General features: G+C 44.6%; 1 protein-coding gene across 7 annotated transcripts in view; it reads right to left on the bottom strand.

Annotated features, from left to right (window-relative positions):
- Positions 1 to 25071, bottom strand: part of ZNF423 (zinc finger protein 423) — a 245577-nt gene that overhangs the window by 145843 nt on the left and 74663 nt on the right. For 4 of the 7 annotated variants that reach the window (XM_080411209.1, XM_080411208.1, XM_080411207.1 and 1 more), the window contains 2 exons: positions 18638 to 18838; positions 14598 to 14678 (listed from right to left, as the gene is read on the bottom strand). In XM_080411209.1, the coding sequence (XP_080267335.1) occupies positions 14598 to 14678; positions 18638 to 18838 (282 nt within the window). Of the gene's footprint in view, positions 9973 to 14597; positions 14679 to 18637; positions 18839 to 25071 lie in introns of those variants that run through there. The other 3 variants (XM_080411212.1, XM_080411211.1, XM_080411214.1) reach the window with 2 other exon arrangements.

Here is a 25071-nt window from a genome sequence, read left to right on the forward strand (position 1 = left end):
GACCTGCCTCAGCTGAGGAGCACTCAGCAGCATCCTCGCTGTGCCCATTACCTGCTCGCTCAGACACACACACCTACCCTGCAGTGCCATCTCTGACTGCGCTGCTGGTGTATCCCAAATACGAACATCACAGACAAGCTGGCTGGGATACTGTAGTAGCACATTCAGTTCTGTTAACATGTACTGCTGTCATGAATTCAGAGCCAGCCAACCAAATCATTAATGATCTGGTAAACTACGGAAAGGAACCAACTCAAAGTGAAGCCTGCAGCACAATTACTTCACTGTCTGGGATGATGAACACCCGTAGTTCCTCAAGATTTCAGCAGGAGGTTAGTGGGTTTGCACTTTTGTAATTCAAATATATGATCAAGAATAAAAGTATAGCAAGGAACAAATCCCCATATCCAGCAGTCCAGATAGTGAAAAATATGAAAGAAATATCCTATACTAGGAAGTTGTCACCGGCTGCAAAAATCATACAAAAACAGTACTCAGATGAGCCGCAACACTATCTGGTAATTCTTAGAAACACTGCAGAAATGACTTTCCACACCAATTTCACCACAGACACCAACAGCACTTCCAGCTGAAAAACAACCTTAGCTTTCCTGAAGGGTTTTCTAAGAAATCCTTTTTTCTCCTTTAGCAAGCCATGACTCAGTGCTCTGTATAGCACAAACAGCCACCAGATACAGAAGCTTAAGTGCCAGAAAATGCTCCACTAGCTCACAGAGAGTGTTTCAAGTGGGAGCTTCAAAACGGCCTCCAGAACCACACTCGTGTTCAAAGGAGGTGCTAGAGAACACGGCTGTGTGAAATTTGGCAATGCAGCTTCACTGGCAGGAACAGGGAGGTTAGTTTTGGCTCACATGAGATCCTCCACCCTGTAGTTTGCTTTGAACAGTTTTAATGAAAAACTCAAAGTGAGATTCAGCTGCAGTTTTTATCTAAGGTTGGTCAAAAGCAAAAGAAATTTGATTTCTGTGTGCATAACATTGGAGGGGGAATACAGCTCTCTCTAGAAGAGGCTGCATTTTGAGTCGTCTTTGGTAGTGGGAGCCCTATAATTCTCTCACACATATGTAAAGCATGTAGGCAAGCAAAACATCGACGTGGTGGAGGACAGGGTGAATAGGTAAGTTCATCATCCAACTTGTAGCACTGGGCAGCAGACAAGCCCGTCCAACTTTACTGCTTCCAGAGGAACAGTTAGTCACTCCTCCCATCTATTTGCAGGAGCAAAATGAGAAAAGGCTGCTCCTCAGCTTGAACAAACGTTTATTTCATTCAGAGTATCTAAAGATGCCTCCAGAGGAGCTATGAGGCCCAAATCATTATAGCTTTGCCTCTTACCATGCTGTATTTTGGAAAATCTCGAGCCCCATAACACAGCAAGGAGAAGGAGAAGGAGGTAAATAACAGGGTGCTTCTTATTCTGACACGTGGTAGGAGGAGGGAGAGAGAAAACCCACTTGAGGGTGGTGAGTGGGAATACAGGCAAAGCAGGACATCCAGCCTCCCCTTGACAAGCATGTGAGTTGCCTGCCTCCCCCTCCAGGATCTCCAAACACATCAAAGGCAAGAGGTGGCTACAGGCCACTAAGACCTTTTCCACCCAGAAGACCACTGATGTTAAAGGGAGGGTTCCCTGCCTCCTAAAAACCCAAAGAATATCTTGCTGACACAGACCAGCAACATTTACTTCAAGTTTTCTGTTCCCTGCAAAACCAGAGAACATATACTTAGCTTTCCTCTTCCACAGACTACTGAAAATGTCAGAAAACAGGACAAGCTAGCTTATAAATAATTGCAAAGCCCCTCCTGAAAAAGGTTGAGAGGGAGGTGGGATGAAAGCTCCCAGCCAGGAAAGCTGGGACTGCCAAGGAGCAGAACAGAGTAAGAGCAAGGACAGTGTGTGATATCCTGGCTCCATCTGTATGCAGAAATGAAAGGCACTGAGGAAAATATCAGTGCTGGTTATGGCAGGCACTCCCAGGTGTGGGGAAATCCTCGGGGGAAGAGCACCATCAACAGAAAATACAGCAGACCTTATGAGAGACAGCTGACGTGGCAGATCCTACAAAAGCTTGTCTGCGGTATCTGAACATCTTTTGTTCTCTAGCCCCATTCTTTCACCTGGCAGCTCACAGATGAAAAGACCTGAGAGATGTTCCTGTCACAGGAGACTTTCCCTCAAAAGGTTCCTAAAAGGAGGAGGGACCAGGGTAATGCAGGGTCCACTACAGGGGGTGCATGGCAGAGGAAGCTTTACCCTTGTAATAACGACTCTCCTACATTTCTGGAAAATCTCCCTAACCCTATCCCCTTGCTACCTGCAGAGCGATAACAAAGCCAACGTTGTCCATCAAGTCTCAATCTGAAGTGACTCATTTACTCTCAGGAGCTTTGTGTTGATTTTTTTTCAGCCTGGCACCCTAAGAAAACAAGGTTTATGTGATTATATTGCCTGTCATAAGCCTTAACTGTTTGTCCCTTCCTATTAACTTTTGAATCACACCCGACTGGGGATAGAGGGCTCCGAGAGAAATTGAGTTCCTCTTATAAAAATTGAGTTTCTATAAGATTGACGAACATACCTTTGATTGAGTAGGACAGAGACCCCAATTCATGTCTCGGCTGAGAGAAAGGCTAAGAACAGAGTCAGCACTTAGCCTTGCTCTAGCAATCAGCACACGTGCCACCCGGCCGACCAGCACAGCTCATGCTGCTTCTGGTCCTGCTTGTAGGCAGAGGATGGGAAAGGGAGTTGAGTGTCCTCTGTGGGGAGCGGGGTCAGGTGGGGGGGCTGAGCTGGGCTGCTACAGCGAAGAAATGCAACATCACAGCAAGTCTGGCCTCATATATAAGAAAACTTGTTTTTTCTGCCAAATTGCCTGTAACTTCATGACACGTCATCGAGGACAAATGCCAGTACTTCTCAAGTACTCACTGAATCCAGTATGTAGCCACACACAAAACAGCAACCAGTTGGAGAGTTCACCCACTAGATTTGTTGCTACAACTTCTTCCCTTTCGCCTAAGTATGGCAAGCAATAGAAAAGTCACAGTGAAGTCACTTTATCTCCTAATGTCGCCACTTTCTAGGTCTGCACAATTAATGCAGTGTTTCTTGAACCAAATGCGAGTGCTCTGGAAACAGTGCTCCCATAAGACTGCAAGGCTTGGCTCTCAAGGGACTTGGTGACATTGGTAGAAAGCAGCTCTCTGCCCCAAGCGTGCTCTGCAGGGGCGTTTTCCTCTATCTACTGACCAAACTATCGATTTTTAAGGAAAAGTGAAGCAACAAAAAAACCCGTCCCTTTTTCCTGTAGCACCACATGATAAATTTAATTCGCCCCATCCTAACTGCTTCTAATGACAGTGCAGTGTTTGTCTGAATTTTTAACAGATGTTTCTAAGTACTCTTGACCACTTCTCTCTCCTGAGGATTTCTGCAGTGGGATAGCTCTAGATAGTAATACAAACAAAGCTTGTAAGAGGCTCTCGGGGATAAATCTGTAGACACTGCATCTAGGATGGGTGTGGGTATGGGTCCAAGCCTTATGAAACTTTGTAAATATCCTCTACAGACTAGCAAGCTGGACTGACCCTGTCTGCAGATGTTTTTAAGCTTACCAGCCGCACAGTGAAAATCAAGACAGCTTACAGATAACTGCAACACTCCTGAAACAGCCCAAGAGCGGGATTTAAACCGAAAGTTATAAAAGCAGGGATATACTGAAGCAGAACAGCATAATGCAAAGGATGATGTGTGACGGTGTAACTCCATTTCAATTCAAAATACCAAAGACGCTGCGAAGGGGATCAGTCTGGGCTGAGGCAGAATTTCCCAGATGTCAGGGTACCCTCGGGAACAAGCATACTGGCTTCACTTGACAGGTGTGAAGGTACTCATGCAGTCAGAACAGAAATTGCTTTACAAAAATAAAATCTCTGCTTTCATTTTAAAAGAAAATGAGTATCTTGTGCTAACGCCTGGCAAGGAGGCAGTGACATCTGCCTGAGTTTGTACATGGCCTGAAACAATCAGCTAAAGCGTGCTTATGGCCACTAGTTTACATTATCTGGATGTAACCATAGCTATTTAATACCAAAATGAAATCTATTAAAGCTATTGTCAGTGCTTCACAGCAGCTGAAACTGTTTTTTTAAAAGGTCAGTCTACTAGCTGGAGAGTGAAAACAAGCAAGGCGGCTGTGCCAGCCCTTAGGATGTGGCTGCATCCTGCAGTCTGGTTTTGCATTCCCTTAAATGTCGGGCAAGAAGCAGCAGCGAGGTCTCGGCGGAGCCCGACTGCCCTGCCAGCGGCAGGGGGGACAGACGGGTGGCTCTGCTCTGGTAGGGGGGCAGACAACGGGGCAGTGGGAAGCCGTGGGGTGAGCCCGCACGGGGCCCCCACGCATGCCCCCACCACAGCACGCCGCACCTACTTCTTGCCGGGGCAGAGAAAGGGATGGCTGTAGAGGACGCCACTTTTTTCAACCCCATTCAGTGTTGTGGCGGCTGTGTCATTCACAACAATACCGCAGCCCTCCTCCACCCCCCGAAAAACCCATTAAAAAACCCAACCTGAGAACCACTTCCCCACAAGCAGCATAGCACAGCTCCAAACACCCCCACCATCAGCGTTTGCTGTCATCTTCTGTATTAGCATTTCTGTTAACCCTTTTGTGAGATCATTTGACTCGGTTTCAGAATTCTTCATTCTGAAAAACACTTGTTAAATATTGGCCCTGACTGCTACACAAAGTGATAGCTTGGTAGTCATAACCCACAAGATATATTTAGCCTCACAAACTCATCATCAATGGATTTTGAAAGCATTGTAGCCAACAGACTGGAAACCACATGCAATACAAACACATAATAGAACTTTTAATGTGCAAAGAGACTAAACAAAAAGATCCTTGACCTTCTTGCTTTCCCTTGCATACCATTATCCCCAGCGAGACAGCAAATGGAATGACGTGGAGAGCAACAGCTACCATCAAGCAACTTTGGAAGCCAATTTCTACAGTAGTTAAGCAGTTAATGGCGTTAATCAGAACGATAACTTATTAAATTCTACATTTATGCAAATAGCATTTTGGCATATCATATCACACGGAGACCTGAGTAGCAGAGCTCGCCAAGAAAAGGTCCCAACATCTTTTACATTTGCTGCTTTGTGTTTTTTAATACCATGTGAAATAGCATCCGCAATGGCTGACACATCACACAAACCACACAAATAAAAGGCTGGTCACAAATTAATCTCAATCATCCCAAACAGATTAATGAACAAATTGTTTAAATCTTAACCTTTATGAAGCAGAGATTAATCTCTGCAGCTAAATCCAATCTCTTCTCTTTATCTTTTTAACAAGAAGTTTGACATTTCTTATAGACCTTCCTAAACAGGCAACATTTACTGAACAAAGAACACAGCAGATAGCCCTTACTGCCTCCGTGCTACTGCAGCTAGGGCATCTGTAGCACAACCCATAAAGCAACACAGCAGTTTATGACACGAAAGGACATTATCTGCATGTAATCGGATGCATCAGAAAAACTGCAGTTTACAGCAGGCAGAACTTTAAGCAACCTTAGTTTTGTAAAGCCTGTGTGGAAAACTTCCTGCTTCCCAACAGAAATATCCGGCAACTTTTTGGCTCTGGGTTGCATTGAAATTCAGTGAGGATGGAAGAAGCAGAGGATTGCATGAACAGTTATGAACTGCAATTTCAATTGCAAAAGTTGTGTTTGAAAAGTATCAAGCGCTTATGCATGTAGTTTCCCGCTTTGTTGGTGCTGCAGTTTAACAGAATTAAATTCTGCACAGAATTTTACTCATTCATTTAGTTAATTCTTTGTCTTCAGGAAAATGAGGTGGGAACCACTTGCTGCAGGATGTTGTGCAAAATGAGTAGTTCACCAAATAAAACTGTAGCTCTATTTTGAAAATCAGTAATATTGTTTATACACAAGCCCTAATTGTTGATTTATTGATGTGTGAACATACATGTATCTAGGTACCTTCTCTTTGTTTGTGCAAAGCCTGCAACATACAATTTTAAAATGGTCTGGAAAAAATAATTGGCCTTTTTTCTCCCCTTTGGGTACAAATTTCTGTTTTTAAATGAACGTGCAGGTTTCCTGTTGCTGCATGAAGCCTTCATTTCAAAATACCAACTAATTCTAGGTTTAATTAAAACAGAATGTTTTATATCACAAACACCTTTTTTTTTTTTTTTTTTTTTTTTTACAGCACACATCTTCTTTACCTTAATGTGATTGCTGGCTATTACAAGCAGAAGGAATTTTTAATTTTTTTTTTTTAATTTAACAAAAAAATTGAAAGTTTTACAGCAACTCTCTTTATGGAGTCAACTTATGCAAGCACCGAAGCCTTTCCAGAGAAAACAGGATTCTCCCCACCTCCCTCTGGCTTTTCTCCCTACTGAATGCCATGGCCTTCACTCAACCAAAGGAAATGAAAGACAGACTGAGACAACAGCATCACGTGGGTGAAGGTCAGATTGATTTTCAGCTGTGTGGTGCTGTTTTATCACCCTCGGGACAAAAGTTAAGCCCTTCATTTTTTTTATGTCTGCTTTAACAGAGCAACTTATTTTTTCCTGAAATTTTGGTTGGACTCCATACCACCAGAATTATCAAGGATAGCCTAATTTAAAACATTTGCAGAGATCTTCTTCCTCAGAGCAAAACCCAGAGCAGCCCACACACCACAGCATTTCTATCCGAGTTTCCTCTATTCCCTACGTACAAATAGTGGCTCCTTGAAACTACTGAGGTTTCTGCAGTGACATTCGCTGACAGCAAAAGAAGCGCGGGATGCAGCTGCTGGCTGTTCAGCAATGATCCTGGGCACGGGGAGAGAAGCATCGCTATCTCAAAAGGGGCAAGTTCACAAATTGTTTTTTCTCCCCATCCTCTTTCCCTCCCGCCCTCCCTCTCCCCCCTGTTTGGAGTGGCCAAACTCTCCACGAGCTGAGCCTCCTGCCTGTCACTTGGTGATCCGGACATGCACAGCCAATTACTGTGGCAGCCACTGGAAAAGCAGCCAGTTTTGCTAACTCAAAGTACACTTTTCCCAACTCCAGTACCACTCGCATAATCAGTCCCCTAAACTGCTGTAAGGACTGGCTCTCCTCGTTTCTCCTTTAATTAAGACTGATGCTCCCCCAAAGTAATGATGCTATTTTCAATTCAGCCAATTGTAGCTAGTCAGCTCTTCAAAACTGATCTGATTAACATAAAAGGAAGCATTTTGTACATCATAGATATGTATGTGTATACCTAGTTATCGAGAGAAAGAGCATCTTCCCTCCTGATGTTTGCATGTCCAGAGCTCAAACTGGCAGCCAGAAAACTCAGCATTCTCTCATTTAAGCTAGGAGACAAGAAAATCCTACTCACTTTCATTTTCTTTCGTTTTAAATTTTGCATTAAATTTGTCTTGTTTGTGTGAGGAATGCAACAGCATTGTGACTGCCTCCTAAAGATGCCTGTCTATCCTCCATAAAAAAGCAAGGATGACTGTCTGCTTTATTTGTATGTACCAAAGGCTCTGGTCAAAATCAAACCCAGTCACACCATTAAAACACGTAATGGAATACAATTCCTACATGACACAGCTCTTGTAAAACAAATCATGGCAAGTGTCTGTAATAGAGGCAGGAGTAGAGAAGGCTGTAAGGTGAGATCAAGCAGCTACGCAGGTTGGATCGGGATGCAGTCTGAATGCAAATTAAATAATTTTGTGATCGAAGATTTGACTAGCACATGTCTAACTCATCTGAATCTAGCTGAGACTGCCTCTGAAACAGCACACGGAGCAGCCTGGTTTCTCACAGCACCTCGAGGAGATCTGCAGATGCTGGTCACCGTGGGATGATGCAAGGAAGGTTCTGCACGTGTACAGAGCCTCAGGGAAAAGCCGGCTCTGGGACAACGGACAGAAAAGCAACTGCGGCTGAGAGTGAAGGAGGCAACAGTAACACAGTAAGGTGTAACTTAAATGCATAAACTGTGAAGTGACTCAGTTACATGCGGGGCCAGGAAAGGACAAATGCCAGCACAGCGTCAGGGAGAAGCCTGCCGTGAGCAAGACGTGAAATGGTGGCAGTCCAGAAAGGAGCAAGCAAGGAGACAGCCTTCAAGGAGGGAGCCCAAGGGACACCAGCACAGGCAGTGGGGGGAAGGAAGGAAAGAGGGTGGTCACCTCAAGAAGACAACCTAAGAACCCAAAAAAGCAAAATCCCATACAGTGCAGACACAGACCACAAGCTGAGTATTATCATACTAAAAACCTGTCCTAGAGGCATGTTGAATTTTTGGCTTGGTTAGTTGCTATGGTTTATTGATGCAGATTGAACAACGTCATTCAAATCTGTTTAGACTGCTCTTGGACTCCAGTAAATCACCTGCATTCACTTTTGCTCAGAGAAAATGAACACGGTGTATACATTTATATTTTTCTTTAGACTGCGAGGTCATAAAGGGAATTTATCCTACTTCTGTCTTTCCAAATTTTCTAATGAATAATTAGTAGATGTAGATTTCTAAAATGACCATTTAATATAAATTATATCAAATCTCATTTATTTTAAGCAATATCATTAAGTACAAAGTCTGCATGAGTGAACTGAGTTCACTGTAGAGGAAATGACTGGGAATTACATTCAAAAATCTATTGAAATGTTTAATGTAACAGATTCCCTGGAGAAGAGAAAAGCAGTGGGCTTCTTCAGCCTTTCCTTATGTCCTCCTCAGCAAGGCTAACAGTAATTGAGTAGCAACGGAAGGAGGAGCCAAAAAGTCTTTCACCATTACTCAGAAAGATTTTCAAGGAAGCCTAAAGAAGACATGGACCCATGTGCCAAAAAATGATGCCCTCAAGAGGAAGCTCACCCCCACGGTTACAGGTGAAACTGGCAACAAAACCCACCTGGGTTAAAGACCTTGGCTCTTCCACCAACTTCATGTATGTCATTAGGCAAATCGGTGAAGACCCAGTTACAGTCATTTTCATTCAAAATAACTTGGGCTTTTAAGGGGGAAAGTCTCAAATTATTCCCCAAACCCTGACCTCTCATCCCCCTCATGTTGACACAAGGCTTGTGCAGCTCCATAGGGCACCAGATCCGGGAGCTGCAGAGACTAAAAATTAATCCTTTTAATTGTCAGCAATGTCAATTGGCCAAAGACAACACAAACCTTGTACCAGCACAAGGTAGGAGATGATGGAAAGAAGGAACACCCCTTCCATTAACAGCCCAAACTTAAGCCAAATTACAGTGACTTCTTAATTCCATGATGATAAAAATGAGAATAGTATTTCTTTGTGTCAGAAAGGAGTTGCTAGTCTAAACTTTTAAAGACTACAAAGTGCTCAAACGCCCTGGGAAGTATTTAATACGAACAGACCAAGTGCCTTGGAAAGCCCAAATCAATTTTTTTCATTAAAAGAATGAAAGCTGATTATAATAAGCAAAAAGTTGGAATAACATTACCTATATTTAATACAAATTATCTAACTTAAATTTCTGCTGAATATATTTTCAACCATTTTGAATAGAATATGAAATTATGGAATCTATTTTTAAAATTCCCCTTAATATCAAAAACACCTATTAAAACTATTTAAATGAAACAGCATTCAAAAGGTACATACTTGTTGCCAAAGCTTTGAAGAAAGTCAGAAGCTGCTTAGACCTCTGGTGGAGGTCTTCTGATGTGCAAACCCAGCTTGGAGAGCAACAGCCTCTCCAGCAGGTGCAGGGAAAATATTTCCCTTATTCAGTTTGACTGGTTCAGTCCAATAACGAGTTTGTTCAGAACAGAGAAACTATTTGGCAGTCGATCATTAATTTGCTTCTTGCCAGCCCACAGTAAAGAAAGGCATGAGATCCCTACAGAAAATGCAGGCACCCGGTTGAGGCTGTCGACGGGAGGCCACGTACCTTGGTGGATCCATTCTGCTCACAAGGGACTGCTGTGCTGCGTGCGTGCAGGCTGCTGGCCGGCACGGACACCACGCAGCCCTCCCTAGAGTCGGCACTTGAGGCAGGCTGAGCCCTGGGCTCCCAGATCCAGAGGCCATGCGGAGATGCTCCAGCGAGCGCTCCCAAAGCCAGCCAGCTGAGGAGGACCAACCCATGCTGGCACGTTTCCCTAAAGCCAGCCGGCACCGGGGGGTGGAGGCTGCTTTCTGGCTTCCCCAAGCCTGGAGCACAGTTAATAACATGCCAGCTGTATCTGCAGACAAGCCAAGTTTAATGAGGCTACAACAAAAGCATTCAAATATGCACTACAGAACTTCTGTGAGGATTTTTTCTAGAGCTTGTTTTTAAAAAATGAAAGATAGGAATTCTTGACAATGTTTGTACACACGCTTCCTTTATTTTAAATTGATTTAAAAAAAAAAAAAAAACATTTATATTCTACAAATTCAAAGAGATCAGCATTAGAAAGACTTTTTTAATCCCACTACTTCCAATAGCAAAATTATGTTGTGTGATGAGTGCTTGAAATGCACTGTTGGTTGCTTTTCTCTTAATAAACACTGAAGTCTTAATTGTTTTTCCCCTACATGGCCAGACACCATCTTTCTGTCTGCCAGGTCTTCACACGAGGGCAAGTACTGTCCCTTGCCTCCTGCTCGGGAACGAGGACAGACACGCAAACATGACCACATCTCTAGCACTAGTGATGAAGGACGTAACTTACCCATTCAGCCATGCTTTACCATAAGCCTCATCTCTTACCCCAGGTCAAAATATAGGAGGTATTAGTAAAAGGATTGCAAATATGGATTTGGAGACAGTGCAGGGGGCAGCAAAGTAAGCTTGCTCAGGCACAAGTGGGTGGAGAAGGTGGAAAAGGGTCAATCACTCACTGTCTCCTCCACCAGAAGAACCAGAGGTGTATCAAACGAAAGCAGATGAGAAAGCTGAAGTGAACAAAAGGGGATACTTTTCCCTGGTGTGCAAGTGAACTCTGGGTCTCCACCAAGGGAGATGCTAAATGCAAACTGCTTCGATGAGAAACTTCAAAATGGAAATTCATGGAAGAAGACTATCTCAGGAATTTAAATAAAAAGCACCAAGAAGTGCCCAGGTAAGTTTGCTGACAGCTAGGAGAATATTCTGGGGAAACAGCATGATGGGACCATCAGGCTGGCTCAATACAGCCATCCTTATATGAAGACTACTTACCCAATGGTCTGCTAAGGGGTAGAGGAAGAAATCAGGAAAAAAGGCAGACTTTTAATGTACCTCCTCTTCACCGCTCAGATCTGTGGGCTGAAGGTCTTGATGGCTCTGAATCTACCAAGCCTGTTGATATGGCCAACACTGTTTTGTCCTTCAACAACGCACAGGAAAGCAGTGCATGCCCTAGCACAGTGCCCTAGCCACAAACAATCTACGCTCTTGTCCGTCTGAGACAGGACAACCCCAGCACATCCTCCGCTGAGCTCTCTAAGGCATTATTAAAGGCCACTTTATAACTACCACGCATCTGTTGTAGTCTCCAGGCTATCCTCACTGCAATTCTGAATTGAGTTTCACATATTGGGTTTTGTCTGCAACCCCCTGAATGCTGGGACCTGCTTAGGGCAGCAGCAATCCTCCTTCCTGGAGGCACAGCTGCCCTTGCAGCACTTGGCAGGCTTTAGCCCTGGAAGAAGCCTTTCCACCGCAAACCCCACCTCCCCCCTTCCCCTTTTTCAAACCCCATTTATTTGTTTCTTAGATTTCTATAATGCCGAGAAACAAACCTGCCCTACACAGACCCCCACAATACTCCCTCTGCTGTAACACGGCAGTGGATTATCCTTTGCAAACAGAAATCCAAAGCCGGGGGAGAAGGGGAGGTGGAGCTCGGGTGCCCTGGTGCCCCAGAAAGGCTGTGTGGGGTCTGGGGTGGCGCGGGGGGAAGCTGGACAGGCTCCAGTTCCCGAACACAGGTCCTGCTGCATGCAGGAGCTCTCACAGCCAGCACACAGCAGCTAGCTTTTGCTTCGCAGCATCTGGGGTGCTTCGGTCTTTGTTTGTTTCCCCATTTCTGATGCAGCAGTGTTTCAGGAGATGAGAGTGGGTTTTCAGAGCACCAAGTGCCACTGTCCAAGACTTCAAAAGGACATGTGCTTTCTTTAAGAGGCCTTGTTTAAAACATGCACCCACTTTCTCTTCTATCCATTTTCATGTATACCTGGTGTTATTTTGCAGACTACTTTTTGAACTAGATAAAAGAACTCAATTAAAGTAGCAAGAATGAAACAGTCCCTTGCCAATACAAGCACACTACCTTGCCATCCTCAGCTCCTCACTGGGCCATACGGTTAAAAATGACATGGAAAATATCGTTCCTGTGTGAAAAACATACGCTGCTTGAGGAGAGACATCATCATCGCTACGAAATGTTTGTGCAGCCTCAGAACGCATAGCTGGGCCATCCACAATGCCTGCTGGTTACGTGGAAGCTGAGAAAGGGGTAGAGATAGCTCATTACCTCCCCTCCTGCCAGGGGTTTTGGTTACATGCAACCAAACTGCCCGCAGCCGTGCTGGCAGCGCTCCTATCTGCATGCGCAGTGCCTGGTGCTGCCTCCCTTGCCACCGTCCCCGGAGGGACCCGGCACAAAGGTGGCCGTGGCGATTTGCAGGGGGTGGCGTCTGGCACAACTGGCACGCTCTTATCAGCGAGCACACTGCCCAGCTCCTTGCGACGGCTCTTGCGCGGCTGGGGATCTGCTGCGGGCTCACCGCCGTGCCCCGCTGTGGGAGACCCTCTGTGAGGCCACAAAGCAAATCCCGAGCTGGGTGTTTATGGCGAGCAAGCATCGTTTTAAATTCACGTCACACCCCCCCACCCCCCCACCGCAAATCCTTACAGGCACCGCCACGCCTGCAAAATCCAAGAGACAGCCCAAGAAATGATCGTCGAGCCTCAGCCCCTGCTAACGCCTCCCCGTGCCAAAGGGCTGAGCGCGGGCGGAGCGGAGCAGCCCGGGGGTCTCACCTACCTTCGCCTGCTGGGTGACCCTCCGATCTGCCGGATAAGCAGCGCTGTTAGGGAGCATAACACTTCGCACAACTTTCACAAACGTATGCAATACATTAAACACTACACTAAAAGCACCGTCACTGATGCCAAACACCCTGTGTGGGTGCAGAGCCCGGTGCTGGCGGCTCAGGAAACACTGCGCAGGATGGGCTGCAAAACCACTGTATCGGCAAGATTACTGTATGCCGTGTTTGTCATTAAATTTGCAAGTGTGCTTCTGTTTGACTTCAGATCCAGATTCAGATATGGGAATATGCTTTACATGCTACACGATAAATAGTTATTTCACTGAGCACCTGTGTAGAAAGCCGGGCAGTGCAGCACCTTATCAGCACGCTAATTTTCTGTTATGTGTAAGCAGAAGGGCTGGAAAAAGCGTCCTTGCAGGCTGGCTGGGAACCTCCAGGTAAACTCAAATATCACCTGTGTGGTAACAGCAGCCAGGGGAGCCAGACCTCGGACCATCCAGCCAGGCGTACCCCTACAGTAATCTGGGGGTTTGCAGCTCTCAGCACCGTTGGGCACAAATACTGACCACTGGGAGACATGCAAAGCGCCTGGGCGCCACGGCCAAGGTGGCTGCCCGAGCCCTCGGGAGCCCTGCTGCCCCTGCACCTGGAGAGGGGACGCCTGGGACAAACTAAGGACAGGAGCCTGCGCCCAGAGCCCTCCAAGTGATTGACAATAAAAACACTGCCCCTGTGCCCATTTTCAGATCTAGACAGCGAGAACTGAGGACTCCAGGGAAAATCCGTGTTTTTACAGTTTGTGATATTACTGAGCTTTTCTGGTGCCAATTTTAAAACACTGCTACGACCTCTGGAAAGAAGGAAAACTGCATTTCAGCATGACAACGTAGAAAAGAATAAAAAAGGAAACTTGTTATTTTTTTTTTTAGCTTGAAACACTAGTCAGGTTAAGAGAAAGGAGCAGAATTCTGGCAAGGACAAGAGCACTCAGACTGAGCCATCACACAGTAATTAGGGCCAGTAGGTCATTAGAGACACAGCTGTATAAACTAGGTGTATAATTAAGTTTCCACACTGCTTTTTCACAACTGTATTTCAGTTTCTTTTGTGGAGGACAATCGGTAAATCGATAATTTAAAGATGCAACAACAGCAGCAGCAAAAAGACAGAAGATCTCTGACTTGCCAATCAGGTGCAACCAAAGATTACAATTTGGGGGAGGGCTAATTTTGGAAATACAGGTAAGAAGTCTCTCTTTGTCAGTGGGAAGTACAAAGTGCCACCTGACAAAAACATTCATGAGACGTCATCACTTGTTGACAAGCTGCCGTATATGGTTTTCTGGATAAGCATCCCGCATATACGGTTGCATGGCAATTATAATTCTTGTAGCAGGTGAAATACAAGAAAATGCAAAATTATACACTAGCATGAAACAGTTACAATACCTCATTTCAAATGTAAGCCTAGTGTACAAGTTACAGGGCATTTAAAAGGAGCAACTGCAAGACTTTAATTATAAACTAGTTCCTACCGTACAGTAGTTTAGAAAAATCAGCCGCTTCCAAGCTGGCAATATCCATATATAGCTCTGCTGCTGTTTGAAACAGACAACCTGTAAAGTTATCAACAACAGAAGAGGACCTCATGAAATGCTCAGAGACCCCACCGAAACCTACTTCTGTCCGCTTCATTGATGCGCTAATTTGCTTTAAAACACTCTACATTCTCTTCAGAAACTGAAGAGAAAAGCTTACGTGAGGCTACTCTGACCCACGGGAGGAAAGGGGTGACAATGGGTGGAGGAACCAAAAATAGCACAATAAAATACTGGAGCTAAACCCAGGCTAATGCAGGTGGATTAAAGCACACAAGCAAAATGGCAAATCTCGTAGCTTTTTAGCCACTTCTCATCGCCAACAACCAACCCTGCATCAGCCACCACACGATATATCACAGAATAGTTGCTTGATGTATGCAGCCCCTGGTGCTGGCTGGAGGACATAGTAATTTGTAAATCCATGTGCAATTCTTTACTCTTGTAACTAACGCTATAAGATAGCATCGTGCTACAATGTCTACACAATAACAGCAGTATGCAAAAAAATGTGTAAAAAAGACTGCACATAATGCCGATGGCAATTACTTAGTCTTCTCTAGTTAAGGGGACATGGGATACCTGTGAGTTTTAAATTAATTTTAAAAGCTTAGCACATCCAGTGTATACACTAGGTGTTTTTATTTATTCTCAGCATATTTTTCAAGATGCTTACTAGTTGTTTAAGGTACTATTTCCAGGACTGCTGCAGGAGAGCTCATTTGTGGGGGCAAGCTGGGAGATGAGGGAAGACATGAGCTGGTAAGGAAATGTGATGTTCTTTCAGTACAAGCTGCCCCCATTTAGACCCTTTTCAGATCCCTGTAGACACTGGAAACCTACAACCTGCGATCACAGACATCAGTCATGAGCAAAAGGTATAAAAGGCACCTAATTCTGTCAGAAGGAGAACATCTCTACTACACTGACATCAAAAGGAATGCCATGCACTTATGCTACCAGAGATGTCTAGATATCAGTGGTTTTCTCCTCAAAGAAACAAGTCTGAAATACATGAAAAAGCAAGGGGGGAAATGGCTGTTTGTTACCTCCTTACATGTCAAAGCAGCTGTGTTCAGACTGTATTATAACTTCAGCACACCGTAATGAATTTCTAAGGGATTCCAGTGAAATAGATGGTTTATCCTATTCTTTGGAGTGATCTCTTGTAATCCTGCAACACTCCTGAGCTACAATACCTTCCCTAACTTCAGTATCCCAAAGGAAGTCATTAGTTATGTTGTATTATCAGCCTGGTGATATTATCACTACAAATATTACCTGTATTGATCTGGAGCCATGTAGACACGACTGAAAGCCCTGCTTCAGATTAAGACATGAAAACCTAGCTTGCCAAGAGGTCGGGCACTGCATTACAACCTCAGATGTGTCAAGCAGGCACTATAGGCAAAAGGAGTGCAGGGTAACTAAGGACACAGTCACATAGCCTATTTTGTGGGGTAAAATCTTTAAATATACCACACTTCCTAATGCAGTCTTAGATTTTCACCTGGATGGTGAAGTCTTTTCAGATGAACTGAACAAAGACGTGCATTTTCATGCTTTCATCAAAAATTCTCACGGCTATCATGGTGGATCTGAAAGGTTTTGAATTTTTTGGATATGTAAATATCAAGCCATATTCCAGATTCTCTTCATGGAAACATTTCATTCCAGAACATACGAGTGCAATCTTCCTATCTACTTTAGATCACCTCAGGACACTAGATTAAATAGAAAATAGACACTCTCATTTTGGACAAGGATACCCTCACATGGAGACAGATAATTAGCACCTATTTCATGTATATGCAGATAGTTATATGTTGCCTTTTTATGACAAGGTGTCTTTGTAAATCATCAGCACATGTGAAGACAGTAAAAGAACATGAAATTATGCTACCTGCAATCAAAAATTAGCAATAGGTATTCTAGCAAATTATTTTGATAAGTCCCCAAAAATATAATTTATTTTTCTTAGTCTCATTAACAGAATATTACATTGAGGATAAATAAAAACTGAGGTGTGAAAACACTGACTGTACTGATATTAATAGAATGTCTAGGTCGCTACATTTTAATGTCTGTTTGCCTCAGGAAAAAAATTGCTCCTTTTCATAGCACTGTTGGTCGCCACTCATAACCTTACACCCCTCCTCTGGAGCACACGCCAGTGGTGCCCGCTCCCCTGCACCCTGCTCCACTCCCCACATTGTGCCATTACAGCTGTTTGGGGGCAACCATGCAGTGAACCAGACCCAAGCAGACACCTGAGCTAAAAATAGCATTTCTTTTGGTGGGGCTCACCCCAGTACCACCAACAGCTGTACCAGCACAACTTAGGAGACAGGGCAGTGGCAGAGCAGAGGCCACTCAGGAACATGCTGGGATCGTGCTGCCGCTCGCCTGCCCTGCTGGGCTCCTGCCTCTCATGCTCCCCATGTGAGATGGCATTGGGAATGACTTGTCCCTGTGATGGATCCTTTGGAAAGGACCAGTGCCCACACGGGCTGTGCAACTCATTTTCCATCTTGGAAAGCAAGAATTTTTCTATTCAATGGCATTTCCTAGCTTACTACCCTGCAATAAAGTATGAACGTCATTTGCAGAAGTCTCAGGCCAATGCCATGGTTGTCAGCTGGCCAAGAAACTACTCTGCAAGAAGGAGCCTTTCAATTTAAGGCACTTTCAAGTTTGCAACCTATGTAGGATTTAAATGAGAATGCCGAGCAAGGAGCCTTGGGGGCAAGCATGGGGCTGTGATCCCTCTCCACCTGCAGGGTGGGGAAAAGCCGCAATGTCACTCTGTCCTTCCTCCCATCAAGTAGATGGGAATGAGAGCAGGGGGTCCTCTCCTCCGGAGACCAGAGTAAGACAGGAGAGCATACTCTTGGGGTGGGAGCCAGACCGAGCCGAAGCCCCCACCTGACCCTGCCTCCCTTGCTGTACTCTATTTCCTATATTTTTTCTTGGCTAAGCATCATTTTACTTATGCCCAAAAAGAAGAGCAGAAAACATGGACTAATTACCAAAAAATTTCACTGGCCACAGAGCAATATGCACTCAGGGGAAAGAGGATGGGATGCTGCTGCACCAGAGGAGAAACTAACCCTCCTGCCCTCTGCCAGCCTCAACCTATCCATCTGCCATAACAGCAACTGCCTAAAAATATATCAGACGAGTGCGGAGGAAAAAGCAATGGCAGAGTATTCAATTCCAGGAAGGTGAAGGATGAGAATCTCTGATTTAAATACATATGAACATATTCTGTGCTCCCCCTCCTAAGATTTTATTTAATCTTTGGTAAAATCTGCAAAGCTTTTTACTAGTCCCATAAATCGGCTTAGCGTGCTCTGCAGAATACCTGCTGCTACTGTCGGCCATGCAAAGGCAGCCGTGTAAAAGCAAGATACGTTGCAATTGTTCACACCAATGCTCTGAGCTTGTTCTTACTTTACAGAAAGTAAAATCAAGATCAGCGTAGGCTGATGCCATCCTCACTTCCATAAAATTCAAAAGGCAATGCAATAATAACCTAGGGAGAACAGTGTATTTTTAGGGTGGGATTATGAAACTCACACTATGAATTTTAATCTCAGAAATCGTCATTTTCTTTTATGGGGTTCAGAGGCCTTTCTTCCTGGGAGTTTTGCACACTTCAGTCATTTAACTTTTTAAATCTTCCTACATTTGGAAAGAGAGGGAAAAATACCCTGCCTGAAACTTTTAGCATTAAAAAAACCCTACAACATTTTTGTCTAACGTAATTACTGACAGATTCCAATTGGAAAGCTGTTGCTTTTATTTTAATTTTATTAAAGGAGTGAACAAAGGCTACCCAAGGCACCACAATAAAATTACATTAACTGTAAAATTACATTATTAATTCTTTAATCTCACTTGAGGCCTCAAGCTGTTGCTATGTCCAATTACCCAGCTAACCACCTGTCAGAACTGTAAAGCTAGTTTAACATTACCTCCAGGACAGTTGTGTGCCCTGTGTTCAGTCAGGTCTGCCAGTGAATCGAAGTCCTGCTGACAGTTATCGCAGGTGTAAATTGACTCATCCTCCATGTCTTCATCTTCCTCATTTCTCTCTTCCTGGCTCGTCACACTGTTCCTCTCTTCCAGGGCCCGGCTGTCCTTCGCTTCGCTCTCCAGCTCTCCTCCCAGGCCACCTGCCAACAGCAAGAACATCCTCTAAGTTTGAGAGGTCTGAAAAATAAGAGCTTTAAAGAAGGATGTTGCACTTATTAAGATACATTTAATTACAGCTGCTCTCACATTATTCCCGACACCTTTCATTATATTAATGTGGTTTTTATATCATGCGGTGCAACAATTCTCAACTGTATTCTCTGCTGCTTAGTGCGAATCCTGCAAACACTCTCTCCTAATCTTCTCTGGTGGGTGTATAGCGGGAGCCTCTAACTCTCTGTCATATAAAGTTGTTAGTGTTTTATCACTTAACCAGATTCTCAAAGCGTTAAAAATTGGCAAGATTAATTACAGCCCGCAAGAAAAGGCATGTGCTGAATTTTAATTCTCAGTGCTCTCCTTTCCCCACCGCCTCCAAGCCCCAATATTAGTAACAAGAAAAAAATGCTCCAGCTGAAGACCCCCAAAGCACACGTACAGCCCAGGACGTAAGAGGTCCCGCTGAACTAACGAGAGGCGCTTCGCTGGGCACATGACCCTTGCGTTGTGCCAGCCTAGCTGGGAGCAGACAGCATTGCATCTGACCTTCAGGTCTTAGATATTTTTTATCTTCATCTGTGACCAGAGAGTGGGCTGGCACAAACATCTTTGCCAAAAACCCCACAAGTTTTCACGCACATTAGTATACAGGGAGACTGCGCGCTCTGGCTGCTCCAGGAACACGCCGGTGCAGGAAGGCTGTGCATCCCGGCGCCGTGCAGGTGGCAGCTCCACACGTGGGGCAGCTGGCTATTCTGCTGGCAGTGGGGTGGGAGGCAGGGGCAGCCAGCCAGTCAGAGTCCCCAGCACACGCAGTGGCCCATCATGAGGGATGGGCTTGCAGCCACGTCCTCGTCACACCACAACACCCCCTTGGCCATGGTGGACACCTAGACGTGCCTGAAGCCAGTCATGCCCAATGGCTCCATGCCACACTGCAGCTCACCCTCACTTGGGCTCTCTGGAGGGGCAGCAGAAATGAAAAAGCCCTTCTGAGTCCCTGTTGCCCTCTCAGCGGGGAAAGCATCCTTTAGACATGCTGGCCATGCTGACCAGGCTTTGGTGACCAGCTGAAATGGAGATACCTGTGCCTCTTCTGCACCCATGTCCCACCAGTATGGGCGATACAGCTGCAGGTGCTACACCTGCACCATTTCACCTGCCTCCACAAGCACTCACACACTTTGAATACACCTTGTTGGTAAGATGGGAACATTTGAGAAGTCATCCAGGAAGGTAGGATGGAACTGCAAGCTCTTCCAGCAGAAGAGATCCTCCTGCGCCATGCACCAGCTGACCCTGAAAGCCCAGGAGCTGCTCTCAGCCCGGCAGGAGGGAGAGATGCCACCTTGGTGGTTCAGGATGCGTTTGGGTTTTAAGCCATTAAGGAAGCACCAGCGAACAGAGAGATTAATTGCTTCTAAAATTAGATCAGTGCCAAAAAGATTGAGGAAAACCAATGCTGAGAACATGAAACAAAGCTGAAAAATAAAATTTATTAAAGATGAAAACTGGTTACCACCAGCACTGCAATTCAGACACACACGTTAGTAGGGCTCTGCTACCACCAGCCAGCCAGAGCACATTTTATACCATGTTCTGCACTGCGCATGATAACATAAATCAACCAGTGTAAAACACTCTGCAGCTTTCCATGAAGCACTTGTAACGTGATGTACCCTTCGAACTGCAATGGAAATATTAAAAATCAATGCCTTCTTGTGGTGTATCTCAGCATCCCTCTTAGCAATTAACTGATCTGCACATTTTCAGTTTCTTTTACTTTTAAATTATATATACCTTTCTACGACAAAATTTCCATTAAGGGCTAGATATAATGTTTGTCTTAACAAATCAGATGTGCCACTTACACAGCAGTAATGAATTTAAGGATTTGGTTATAAAAAGTATCACTCACTAAGTTCTCCATATTGTAAGTCATCATCTGTACTGTGTTTATTCAATAAAACGCTGTTCGCTGAACCTCATGCTTTATAGACTCTTCCTTAAATAAAAATGTATCGTAATGAAAAAACCCACATGATTCTGGTTCTCTTTATACTACTACTTCACCAAATAATAAGTCACATTTAAAGCTACGCTAGCTTTGCTTTACTTCACACATCATTTAATGTACATATTCAAATTATCGCTTACGTTTTGTCATAATTACTTGGCACACCTTTATACAGTCTCTCATCCCAGACTGCAATCACAAACATTTTAGCTCATTCAATCTTTTTAAAGCCTGTATGTCCTGCAGACTTGATAGTTAATAAATCACAATGTCAACTCTCCAGTTTTATAAGACAGAAACCTATAAAAGTAGTCCAAGTATATAAATCTAACCCAAAGAACTGCCACCTGCTTCCACGCTGCCTGCCGACAAAGACCTCAGGGAAGCACTTCTGAACTGACTTTGCCACAACCTGAAGAAGAAAGGTTTTAGGCAACTTTGCGAAGATTTAAGGTACCTTCACTAATACTTTTAGCAGAAACTTTGCCTTTTGACAGTTAACCTAAAGACCAGCTGATCTGGTGAGTACACTGTGACAGATTCATCCTTGGGTTTATTCCAACGCTTTGTGACTACACCAGGGATAAAGCTGTTTGACTGAGTCCAATAATAACAAATAATTTAACACACTGCTTTAGGAAAAATAAATTGTACAATGTGAGATAAGAAAATAGATTCCCGACTGCAAAGCAAAATTCCAGAAACATTTTTTAATTCCCTGTTGAATGGGAAATCTGATCCTCTAGGCAACTTTTCAAAAGCGTCATCGCTTGACAGAGTTTTATGTCAAATAACACAACAGTGAATCTTGCATAAATTATTTAGCAAATGCAACATTGCTTTAAGATGAGAATTTTTTTCCTGTTTTCAGCAATTTGAAGGAATTGTACGTCTGCCACACCTCAGTGTTACTGTCCTTTGAATAACACAATCTTCAGATTCCTCTGCTGAGCTGCATGCTTGGTGCTTGCCTTGTAGAAACCAAACACCACTGAGAAAAATCTGGGCTGTTTCATGGTTTTTTTGACCTTCATCTTCACTATTCTGACCACAAGCTGCCAGTGGGGTGTGCAGGGTGCGGGCAGCCCCAGGGAGATGCTAGCTCCTTGCCCGGGGGAGCGAAGCAGCCAGCGAGCACCAGGGCGGTGATGGGAATGGGTGGTCCATCCAGCAAGGAAAAGCTTCAAACGCAGCCCAGCTGCTCCTGTGGTGAGCTCAGTTTCCTTGATGAGGACAGCAGGCCATGAGCATTCCTCAGGAACTCGTTTCTGAGGAGTTCTGCTGTTGTAGTTCATGAATTTAACCTGCAATTTTCCTGCTAGCAAGAACTGCAGGAGCACCCCACCCCAGTGCAGCCAGGCGGGATGGGTGCGTGTGGGCACAAGCACACTGCCCAAAGGTTTTGGGTCACCACGGGAGGCCAAGGTACTGCTGGCACCAGGAGCAGGGGTGATTTGGAGGCTGGGCCTGGCTCTGAGGGGACATGTCCATGCACCATCACACAAAGGGGCTTCTTGGGGGCCAGAGCCAACGGCACCTTCTGAAGTCTCCAAAGATCAGTTGCTACCTTGTAGCAACAAACATAGATATGTGTACTTCCCAACACATTTTTAAGATAGCCTTGGATTTTAGTGAACTTAATTCAATACTAAGTAGTTTCTATCTAGACTGAAAAAAAACTCAAAAAAAACCCCAAAGACCAAACAAAAACAAAAACAAACAAACAAAAAACCCCACACACACACCAAAAAAGCCACCAGAATACTCAGTTACTGACCTGCAAGGAATTCGTGCCTCTTTGAAGGCAGCACAGCACCATGGGCACACAGCTCCCACCCGCCACTGGGACGTCTGTGCACAGCACAAGGCTATGGGCAAATGCCGAGAGAAGGGAGCTGCTGGCACTGTGGTTTAAGATAAATGATTGCTAATTAATTGCTGGGGGGGAGGGGGGGGGATGCCCCTGAATCTCACAACTTGCCATCTCTAACGATGGCTTGAACAATTGTCTTTTATGAGTAAGACAGGATACAATTTGAGGGGTCAGCCTTGAAAGTGCACCTCACTCTACCCAAAATGTCAGGAAATGGAGTTAGGGGGGTTTTCTAGTTTTCTTTTCTTTTTTTCCTTCCCCCTCTGCTCGCCCCCCCTCCCCCACCCCGTAGCACAGTGGAAGGCCTGCAGGGCTTTACACAAGAAGAATATTTTACCCTATGACCTAAACAATCTGGCCAACAGTCAAGAATATGTTATTCTAATTGCCACTAAAGTTAATGTTGATAATGACTCTTGGTTTTTCTGTAAAAGCCAGCTTATGCTCTAGAAAGCTACTATTTCAAAGGGGACATAGCAAGAACTGGGAGTGCTCCTGCCTGACCTGGTGGTCCAAGGAATGTGGCAAACTTGGCAAAGCTGGAAAAGCGAATTCCCAAAGGCCCAGCTTGAAAGTTGCAGTCAGGAGAAATGCCTTCTGAGCTGTGTTCAAAACAGCTCTGTTACAGGAACAACGCACTCCTAAAGCCAAATATTTGAAAACAGATTACATGTACCATGTTCAACTCGAGCTTCACTGAAGTCAAGAGCAAATTTCCACTCGCTTCAGTCAGCCCAGGATACAAGGCACCACCGGCAGGCTGGGGTTTTGCTTGGAGCTGAGCGTGGCAGAGCCTCGGCCATGCACCACAGTGCCAGCCCAGCTACAGTGGCAGCAAGCGGCTTTGGGGACTTCAGTTAGCCATGCAGGACTGAAAACAGTGTCAGAGCCACGCTGGAAGCAATGCTGATGCCTACCTACAGTTTCCGCTGAGACACGTGGAAACGGGTAACACCATGAAACACGCGGGCCCGAGAAATTAAAAAAAGGAACAAATCTCTTAGCTTATTTTTTCAGCTGTGGAATCAAATACGGACAGTTTAAACTTTTTATCTTACCAGTACAATACAGGGCAGGCAAGCTTTTCTGTCTTTCTGCCAGTACATTTTCTGGAGCTTTTCTTTACATTTCTTTTTTTAAAGCCTGAGGACTTTTTTTTATTTATTTTAAATAAATAAAATTTATTTATTTTTTGAGGATTTATTTTAAATCTAGGATTGTTCTATGGAACATACTGTTTAGTGCAGGGTCATGTCTGGCTTTAAATACCTCTAGTTACGGGACTTCCATCAGTTGTTTCTTTAAAGTAGGCATACACGGATTTAGTATTAGACAGCTCTTCCTATCACAGCAAGTTTGCTGTGCAGAGCTGCAACTGCAATCTACAGAGTGCCCAAAGTTATGCTGTGCAAATCATTACCTAAGCACGTACACACACACGCGCGCACGCTGCCAAGGTCTGAGAGCTGGAAGGCAAAAGATAAAATGAAGAGGGGAAAAGAGGCATCTCTTCGTTCCTCTGCCTTGGTCCAACGAAAGAACAACCGAAGGTCTCACAAAGGGTTACAATAATTCTTAGACATTTTCCAGAGATGCATGACAAGTGATAAAAGTAAACGGCACTAAAGAAATAAAAGCTAATTGCTGGAGGAATAGTAGGTGCTGGCACACAATGACATACCTCCTGGGACTCACCCGCCCAGAGGTGCAGCCTTCCTGCCCTGTGGCTGCAGGGCTGCCGCTCAGCTCCCCGGCAAGACAAAAGGAAAGGAAATTTAATCTATAATTAGGAAGTGAGAACAAAAGAAACAAATGACTTAAAGGAAAAGGCTAATCTAAACGTTCAGTTAGTAAACATTTTGCTCAGTGTCAAATGCCAAATCAGCACGGGGGAGGTCTCTAGTTTTATGTGGTTTGTTACATTTTAGCGTTGTCTCTAGCACTGTCATACAGCAAGAGGGTCCAAAGTTCTCTGTCACTTGTGGTCAAAGAAGAATGAACAGAGGCAAAAAAGCCACTAGTGTTTCAGTAACTAAAACAGAAACAACCTCAGCTGATCTTCCCACAGGAGGAAAAGTCTTGGCTTCTCCCTACTCCGTGGCTTGTCAACATTTCAGAAAAATGCCTTTTTTAAACACTTGCATCTTGAACGCAGGTGTGTATGTGCTACCTCTCAGTGGACCAGGGCCCTAACGTGAGCCACTGTAACCACCGTAACTATACCACAGCAGCCAAAAACCTGCTCCAGCCAAGCAAATCAGGTCAGAGCATGTAGATTGCACCCCAGCCGTAGGACCAGGACCAGGTATCAAAGGCAGTTCGTT

Source organism: Falco punctatus (genome assembly GCF_963210335.1).
Source record: "Falco punctatus genome assembly, chromosome: 14".
In the NCBI taxonomy this organism is placed as follows: domain Eukaryota; kingdom Metazoa; phylum Chordata; class Aves; order Falconiformes; family Falconidae; genus Falco; species Falco punctatus.